Source organism: Arachis ipaensis, chromosome B1 (genome assembly GCF_059453495.1).
Source record: "Arachis ipaensis isolate K30076 ecotype BB chromosome B1, ASM5945349v1, whole genome shotgun sequence".
NCBI classification, from domain to species: domain Eukaryota; kingdom Viridiplantae; phylum Streptophyta; class Magnoliopsida; order Fabales; family Fabaceae; genus Arachis; species Arachis ipaensis.
This window is the reverse complement of record NC_142436.1, coordinates 38,000,302-38,010,348: the sequence shown is the minus strand read 5'-3', so window position 1 is coordinate 38,010,348 and position 10,047 is coordinate 38,000,302. Positions and strand designations below refer to the sequence as shown.

At 31.1% G+C, this 10,047-nt stretch overlaps 1 protein-coding gene across 1 annotated transcript; it reads left to right on the top strand.

Moving 5' to 3' along the window:
* Positions 1–503: 503 nt before the first annotated feature.
* Positions 504–2,327, top strand: LOC107628809 (BOI-related E3 ubiquitin-protein ligase 1). Its single transcript, XM_088501354.1, has 4 exons — positions 504–995; positions 1,072–1,148; positions 1,222–1,538; positions 1,639–2,327. The coding sequence occupies exons 1-4, from the start codon at positions 949–951 to the stop codon at positions 2,182–2,184; spliced, it is 987 nt and encodes a 328-aa protein (XP_088357480.1). The 5' UTR covers positions 504–948; the 3' UTR covers positions 2,185–2,327.
* Positions 2,328–10,047: the final 7,720 nt, after the last annotated feature.

Here is a 10,047-nt window from a genome sequence, read left to right as displayed (position 1 = left end):
ACTAGACAAAAATAATTTTTAAAAAAAACATTATTAAAATTACGTTCTCTATCACTAAAAATTTCAATTCTATGTATTCTTATTTTCTGAACGTACTGCTGAAATTTTGTGTTCCTAAAATTTTAGATTCAATATCCGAGTAGCTCAGTTACCTGCATTGGGAAGTTGCCTGAGAAAAAAAAGAAAAGGAAATCCCTAGCTATATATATAGAAAAAGGAGTAGTTGTGGTATTATTCCGCGTGGGGTGTGCCCCCAATGTCTGAGACGTCTCCGATACCCAAAAATACGAATAAGGATAGAGAGAGACATAGTGCTGTTAATTCCTCTATTTTTTTCTTCTCTGTTTGGTTTCCAGGTGTTAATTAGTGTTACTTCAATTTTCCGTTTTCCCATTATGTTTATCTAAATATATATGTTCCTAGAAGGGTAAAAAATAAAAAATAAGAAAACAATTTTGTTGGAATTTAATTAGAAAAGAATTGTTAGGAAAGAAAGAAAAGGTAACAGGTAAGAAGTAACAAGAGACGCATGTATGTATGGGTGAGTCAGTCATATACAAACAATAATAATTTCCATTGGCAGAAATCTGCGTACCCTCCAACAACAACAATAACAACAATACATCACCCATTTACCAACGCCCTCCTTCTTCGTTCACACATACCCACACACAAAACTAAGCGCACTCTCTCTCTCTCTCTTATTAAGTCTTGTCTAAATTAGCAATATAGGTGAGATTGATACATATATGTAGAGTGGAGGAAAGTATTTAAATAATAATTTGGGGTGTGTATGTAAGGGGAATAAGGAGATAGATAGCAAGGAGGAGACTAGTTGTAATTGTAACTCAAGAGAAAAAGAGGAGGTGCTAATAAGAGGCGCTTAATCAAATTTTGCATCTATCTAATACAAGAAGAGAAGCAAGAAGGAGGAATTCAAGTATATTGATGGCAGTTCAAGCTCAGTATCCCTCAAATATTCTCTTTCTAAACAGGTTCCCATTTCTATATATGCCCTGTTTTGTGTTTGTGTTGAGTCATGGATTCATACCCTGTTATTGGATTTAACAGAAACAACGGGCAAGAAGGACAGCAGGCAGCAGGACTAGTCCTTGATCAACCAATCTTATACAACAACAATCATGGAAGTACGTTTCATCTTCGCAAACCACAACTTTTAATTTCTCTTTTTTTCTCCTTTCTAAATCATTTCATTTCCAGGTGCTAATTCTCGAAAGAGAACAAGAGAGGCCACAGTTCACAGCAACAGCAATGTTGTCATGAACAATAATAATAATAATAATCCATTGATACCTTTCGAATCCCAACCTCCACAACTCATACACCTTTCTCAGCTGCACAATAATGTGGTCTCAACAGGCCTACGCTTATCCAACTCTACCATCGACCAACAACAACTTCTTCATGGATCTCAATCTTCATCTTCTTCTTCTTCTCTCTTATCTCTGTTCTCACAAGGATTTGCTTCCCAAATCAAACAACAAAGGGACGAAATTGAACAATTCCTCCAAGCTCAGGTACCAAATTATTCATTCTTTGTTTTTTTTTTTTTTTTTTTGTGTGGGGATAAAAGTTCAAAGCAACCAATCATAACGGGTGTCCGGAAAACTTCTTCAGGGGGAGGAGTTGCGGCGGGCATTGGCAGAGAAAAGGCAGAGGCATTACCGGGCGCTGCTGAGCGCCGCGGAGGAGGTGGTGGCACGGCGGCTCAGGGAGAAGGAGGCGGAGGTTGAGAAGGCCACACGGCGGAACGCCGAGCTGGAGGCGCGTGCCGCGCAGCTCGCAGCGGAGGCGCAGGTGTGGATGGCGAAGGCGAGGACCCAGGAAGCGGCGGCGGCATCGTTACAGGCGCAGCTCCAGCAGACCATGATGGCCTCTGCTGGCGCCGCCACACACGGCGGAGATGACGGTGGCGCCGGATTGTCATGCGCAGTTGAGGGACAGGCGGAGGACGCAGAATCAGCGTATGTGGACCCGGACAGGGTGGTGATGGTTTCGGCAGCGGCGGCGCGTCCAAAGTGCCGGGGATGCGGGCGGCGCGTGGCTTCAGTTGTGGTTCTGCCGTGTCGGCACTTATGCATCTGTACGGAATGCGAGGCGCACTTCCGCGCGTGCCCCGTTTGCCTTACACTCAAGAATTCAACCGTTGAGGTCTTTCTCTGATCAAAATTTCATCATTTTTTTTTTCTTTTTCTTACCACACAATGAGTTTGTTCATAGCAATGGCCTTCCCAAACAGGTCCTTACTCAACCACCAAAAAAGTTGAAAGAAAAAAACAAATTATAAATAAAATTACATTTTTTTCTCCCTGCTCTTTTGAATTACCTTTAGGGTAATTGATTGTACATGACTACTTCGTTAGGGTTAGGCGTTAGTACTGGCATTTTCTTCTTTATGTTCTTTTTTTTCTTTTTTAATTTTGTTTTTTTTTTCTTTCTTTTAAAAATTTTATTTCGTTGACATTAACTTATTTATATATATTCTTTTATTTTTCTTTCGTTAACTAGTGTTATTTTTTGTGAGAATGATAAAGTGTTTTTTTTTTTTACCAAAGATAAGATATTCGAACCCGCAACCTCTTAATTGAGTATGGAGAGATTATGCTATTTGAACTATAATTCATTGGCAATGATAAAGTGTTCTTGGGTAGGAATAATTTTTAGTTGTCAATTTTTGTGAGAGTAATATGAATGTTTGTGCATGCATGTTACATTTGTTTTTTAACTTGCAAGGAATCGAATTGAAGTTTTAATATGTTTTGCATAGACTTGGGTGTTTATTTGCTGCTTTTAGGATCCAACCACCAAATTATATTAGAAAAAATACTAGGGGATTAACATGAAAAAAAATAAACATAAGAATATTAATTATTTAATATTTGTGTTAAGTTACATCTTTTTTTGAGGTGATATAAGTTAAATTGAAAACCGTTTAATGTGGTAGTGGCGTAGTTTCGGAACTTGCTAAAATTGGCAGGCCTAATAATATTCCTCAAGGTCCCCGACTATCCGGATGAAATAGTGTAGTACCGATAATTCCATTAACTTTGAATTTACTTGAACTTTTTGTTAATTTGTTAATACAAAATAGGGATTTATGATTTACTTCTTGAAAAAAAAATTAAGCGTACATTTGATTTTCATCCAAACAAAAAATTATTTTTCTTTCGCTTTTTTTAAACATATAAATTTTGTGTAAAACAATACGAAAAATCTTTAAAAAACAATATAGAAAATCATAGACTTTTTCTTGTTTTGGACGCGAAAAATCATAGACTAAATATTTTCCATTTTGTTTTTGGTAGACCAGGCCATTTTTATTTACAATGGTAGACTAACCTTTGTTGAAATTTGAAAAGCCCAAGATAATTCAATCCTGCTTACCTATGAAAACTAAATAGGCCGTTGCAATTAGGCCCATGGTGGCTTCGAAACATACTTGACAGATCTTCTTTCCAAATATGTCAAATTATTTAATTTTAATAGGAAGTTAATTTTATTAGATAAAGCCACACATACAAGAGGTAATATATTGCCAATTCTTCGTATATATGAAGAATTCACTCTAGTGCTATGTATATAATTTGGGCTAATTTTTTGTTTGTTTGTTATAGGGGGTGAGATATATGATATATTTTAATATTATATTTTTTAGTATTTTTTTATATGGTAAGAAAAACTAAAATTGAAAAGTTTGATTTTTATATCTTAAATTTTTTAATTTTTTTTAAATATAAATTAGAAGGACTTATTTTTATAAAAAAAAAATCAGACGATTCAATTTCTGTACTTTTCAAAAATTAGAACACTTCAAATTAGATAGTATCACATTTGATATTAACACTTTAATAATTCATAATTTGAAAAAATACCATTGTCAACCCAATAATAAAAACAAAAAGTGATATAACTTGTATTGTTAAACTTAAAAATAGTCCTTGAAAGATCATTCATTATCTAAATTGGTTTTTAAAATATTTTTTAATCAAATTTATCATTCAAAGATTTTAATTTAACCATGTTAGTCTTTTTCTACATATACACTATTTTTTTTTACATTTACAAGAGAATTAAATCGAAATAACTGAAAATTTTTTTCTTTTTTTTGCAAGTTAAAAAAATTTCTTATTGGCGAGCCACGACAATTGCACCTATCAAAGCAGCTAAGAGAATTATTGAAATTATTAGTTCAAATAGAAGAAAAAAATCTATTGATAAATGAACTCCAATTTGTTTCTGTCACTTCTATTACTAATTTTATCAAAGTTTGCTAATGTAGCACATTAAATGATAACACAACACATACTTAGTAATCTTAATTGGTGACTAACACAATAATTTTATAAAATTAGATCAAATCAATCCCAAATTAAGGGATTTCAATGCCTCAATGTGCTCTTTTAATTATATTTTGATTTGATATAATTTCATAAATTTATTAAGTTAATAGTCAATTAGAACTCTTAAAAAAGACGTGCTACATCAGTAAACTTTGACGTCATCAATAAAAAAAATGACAAAAAGACCAACGTGATTAACTTAAAATCTTTAAACAATAAATTTGAGTAAAAAAAATTTTCAGAAACTATTTAAAAAATAAATAATCTTTTAAAAACAAATTTGACTATTCTCTCGTTATTTAATGCTAAAGAGATTTGATACAAATTGTGACAATGGGAACATACTCTGTAATAGGATGCGAGTCCAAGTAATTTTTGCCACTTTGGTGGCTGATATTCTCTTAATTATTTTTTAAAAATTAATTTGGATAGGTTAAATAGTTAATTCATTTATCTGTTTAAATAAGTATTAAATGTTTAAATTCTATTGTATATATCATAATTTATTGTCTAATAATAAATTTTTAAATAAAACTCAGATTCATGGAGATTAATTTTTGATAGTATATTGGATTGAAAAATAACGTAAAAATAAAAAATTATTTCTTAAAAAGAAGTACAAAAATTAGATTACCTAAATATAAGGATTCACCTATAGACTTATGATAGTATATTGGATTGAAAAATAACGTAAAAATAAAAAAATTATTTCTTAAAAAGAAGTACAAAAATTAGATTACCTAAATTTAAGGATTCACCTATAGACTATAAGGATACTTAGCTTGTTATCAACTTCAAAATAGATAATCACATTAAAAGTATAAACTATTTTTTTTTATAGTAATTTTTTTTTTGCATATATTTTTGAAAAATGTTTGGTAAACAATAGTTTCTTTACTTTGTATTTAAAGTAACACTAATAAACTCCCCATTTTTTTCTATCAAAAGTGTTGGCTCCTTAAAATTCTCTATAAAAAACAATTTGACTATGTAGTTAATTATATATTCATGAGTAGTGTTGTACTATTCCTATTTTCCTAAATGATCATTCTAATTTTTGTTTTTAAAAAATTACATTAAAAACAAGAAAACTTCCTAAGTGCTTTTTTTTTTTAAAATTAAGATATTTAGTAAAAGTATTATTTAGAATGACGCATGTAACTTGATGTGGTTTTCATGAGACACTTGTTTTCATTTTGAATATCTAAAGTTAACCAAATTACCCTAAATCTAATATAATATACTGCTAACATGCATATGCACTTGCTCATATATCGTGGAGTTGGCATGCCTCATTTGCCACATTGCCCTTTTCATATGCTTCTTTTTCGAATACTTAGTGAAATAATAACTAAAATTATTTTATTTAATTTAATATCTATAATTATATATTTATTATATCTAAAATTATACTATTATTTTAACTAATAATAATTAATAAATATTAAATACGATCACTTCTAACTATTTTAAGTGATATTTTATTATCTCTTAAACATTATTGTTTCTGAAAAATCAGATAATAAAGCAAACTCCAATTTTGCACACAAAACAAAGGAATAAACATAGAAAGATTAAGGAACCCTTCATATTTCAGATGCACTGAACCTCTTCAAAGGGGAAACAACCTAATACTTCTTTTTATGCTTACGGAGATTGGCAGCACACTGCTTATTACAAAGGCATGCATCTATCATTCATATAGAAACGCAACTTGATTTCCGAGAAAATTGTCCATCTTCTTCGTCATGTCACCACTCTCTAATTAGTTTAGATTATCTTTTACGTCCTATTTCCCGTATAATAAGTGAGTGCATGCATGTGTAGTCCTAAATTTTTGGAAAGAAAACAAAATAGGCGCTTTGCTCCAACTACCGAGAATAAAATTAATAAGAAGCTTTTTTTTTTTAACAAGTAATAATATTGAAATTATTAAGTACTAATACTTCACATGATATAATTTACTATTTATTGACATTTGTTTTAGTTATATGATATTTAGTACTTTCATATTTCAAAATTATGATATTAATCTTCTCTATATAGGAACATGATACATATGCTTATTACTTCTGTTTAGGGGGAGCCGGGGGGGGGGGGGGAGAGTAATTAAGTGAAAACATACCATGATGATATCAACTTTATCAAGGAATATTATGTGTAATATTACCTAACTTTAACAACTACTAGGAGGGATTTGGAGTATAATTTTTTTAAAAATTCCTTTTATAGTATATATAGTATATAAAAAAAACTTGTTACTTTAAAGTTCAAACCAAGATTTATAAGTTAAAATGTAAAATATATTTATTATTTTGACTAACTTCACATTTATATATTATTATTATTATTATTATACACATTTAATTTTATTAAATGGTGAATTCCTATTAATACACATGTAATAATAATAGCAGTTACTCAAATAATAAAGTCCTGTAGCATGAGGGAAAACGATATGTGTGATCTAATTAAAGAAGAAAATGTAGACCAAACAAATGCAAGGGAATTGGACAACACACACCTGGCATGGTAATCTTGAAGTGTTAAGGTCTTCTCCTTCACGTTCAATAATATTATATGGTGGAACACACAATTCAAATCCAAAAATGATATAGTCATAATAATTCAGTCAAATATGGGCTATATTAAACAAAGAAAAGTGCGTGTGAGACCTGAAGGATGGATCTCTATTATTTGAAGCCTTGGAAATGGAAAAACAATAACTAGTCAAAATCAGATGCGATCATAGAACATATAATAGTGCTACTATATTTAAATTTCTTTGGCTATTATATTTTTATATATTATAATTAAATTAATAATGCATTATTGTATGTGCATATGTGTGTGTGGTTGTGGTACTGACTCGAATTTACACAAAAACTACAATCAGATTAGTGTCCCCCAGTCCCCCTGATGTGAACTTACTTCCCCTTTATATATCTCTTTTCAATTCATTGATAAAAAATAATTAAATTAAAACCATATTATTTGATGGGACAAGAGAAAGAACAAAAAAAAATCATGTTAGAAAGTAAAATTTCAAAATATTCTTTTCCAATTGTAGTTGCATGAGTGATTGGAGTTACATTATAACCTAGAAATTGTGAAAATTAAAAAGGTGACGTCTGCTGTAGCTATGGAACAAATGGCTATGGCGGTTTGTACTTCAACGATGAATGTTAAGGTAGTCCAAAGATATTTTGAATTTCAGCGGTCAATAAAGATTTTAATTAAAAAATTGTTAACATATTTATTGTATCCATACTGATTAATGTGTTATGAATTTTCTATTATAGAGAATATAGATATAAGTGAGGTGACTTAACTAGAGATATAAAAGAAAAAAGTGAGAGCTGAAAAAGGGTGTAATGTATTCCACAATAATACAGTTAATACTCGATCAAATAAAATTCTGTTTTTTTTTTATAAAAATCTCTCTTTTGAGTTCTATCGTTTTTCTGTAGTAACCTTGCTGCCCTGCGTTCTATTTTTTGGGTTTTGAACTGTTTTTATATGGTGTCAAAGTACTATTTTGATTCATAGTTTTTTCACTCAATTCAATTTTTTTAAAGAATTTTTTTCTCCTATTCTTGACAAACTTGATGAAAGAAATTTCGTCACATGGCAGCAACATGCCCTCTTCATCATTAAGGGCAATAATCTTGAAGATAATATTCAAGAAGAAAAAGTTTCTCTCCAATTTGAATCCGATGCAATTAAAGCGGTAGGAACAACTTCTTCCAAATATATTGAATCAATGCAGCAGAATTATAATCTGAGCTCTTGGATCATGGCTTCCGTTGATGGTTCCATTAAGAATACAATAACTCATTGTTCCTCGGCATGTGAGATTTGGTAGAAACTCCAAACCTATTTTGCAGAAAATATTAAATCTAAGATCAAATAACTCATAAATAAACTCAAAGTTATCAAGAAAAAAAATGTTATAATGGCTGAATATCTTGCTCAAATCAAGAAATTAGTTGATTCTCTTGATACTATTGACTACAATATTTTAAATGAAGATTACATTGAAGCTAACTGCCAAGATTTGTCAGAAGAATTCTTTAGCTGCAGCTCCTTAGTTCAAGCAAAACTTGAATTTTTCAGCATCGGTGAAGTTGAAAATTTACTCCTGTCCCATGAGGACATTATTAAAAAGTTTCGACAATTCTCTTTTTCAATTGCACAAGTTAATCTTGCTCAATCAAATCCATATGATTCAAGATTCAATTTTCGAAGCTTTGGAGGAAGAAGGGGTGGCAAATCTGGAAGATTTTTTCATAGAGGTCACAGCTCATGGCAATTGCGAAATCGCCAAACCTGTCAAGTATGTGACAGACCTGGCCACATTGCTTTAAATTGCTATTTTAGATTTGATCAGGCTTATTGATGCGTGAGTATCTTTTCTATCTTTTCCTAGTGAATTTGCATTCAAATTATTGAGTTTAATCAAGATTTAAATATCTTTTAGCCACTATGGATGCTACTTTGAGTCGTGTGCAATTCTGTTTATTTCCAGTAGCATTCGGATGGATTTGATGGAGTTTCTGTAGAAAAAGAGAAGGAAGTGAATGATGCTGTCAACTCTGACCTTCCTGCACTATAACATAAATAACTCGAGTTACAGAGGTCCAATTGACGTGATTCTAGTGGCATTAGAAAGCTAAATTCTAGAGCTTTCCAACAATGTATAATAGTCTGCACTTCTTTTTTAGAAATTCGGCAAGGATGGCGCCTAACTTGGAGTTTCTCAAGTTAGGCACCAGGACAACCTTCTACGCTCAATTCAATTCGGCCAGGGTTAAGTTAGGCGCCAGTTAAACTTCAAGCAATGGTCCCCACATGTGTAAAGATGAGCAATGAAGGATTTATTTAGATTTTGATTAAAATATTTATTTTAATTATAATTAGGAAAATATATTATTTAGTTTTAGAAAATATATTTTACATTAATTAGGATTAGATATAAAAGGGAAAAGAATCAGCCCTTCGGGCTCTTCTCTTCTCTTACCTCATTCCGCACTTTACAGCTTTACAGGACCCTAGTTTTCTCTTTGAACCATGAGCAACTAAACTTCCACTGTTAAGGTTAGGAGCTCTGTTTATTCTATGGATTAATACTATTATTGTTCTATTTTAATTTATGTATTGATTTCAATTTTAAGAATTGTTTTCGTTCTTTATCTTATGAATCTGGGTGGAACGGAAGTATGACCTTTGTTCTAATTAAGTTTTTGTAAAACTTGGAAAAGCTCTTTGCTTGAACAATAGCTTGAAAAAAATTTCTCCTAAATTTATAATTATCTGGACTTAACGGGATAAGTGACATATAATCCTCTTATATTTGGATAATTAGGATTTCTGTGGCATATAAACTAGAATTGAACTTAACCCTCTAATTGGAATCAAGTGACCAAGGAATTGGCGGTTGATGAAGGTTAGAGGAGACTGAAAAGGTCTAAGGAATTAGGGTTTAGTCACATAAAGTTTGCCATGAATTGAATCTTCCATGATTAAAATAGTTGGTGAGAAAAGTTAATCCGAAAAATAAATATCTCCAAAATCTTAACTGTTTTCTCCTATATTATTCACATCAATTTACTGCTTGGTTTTTTATTTTTTGAATTTACTGTTAATGCTTTTGAACTCTCAAAACACCATTTTCTGTTTGTCTAAC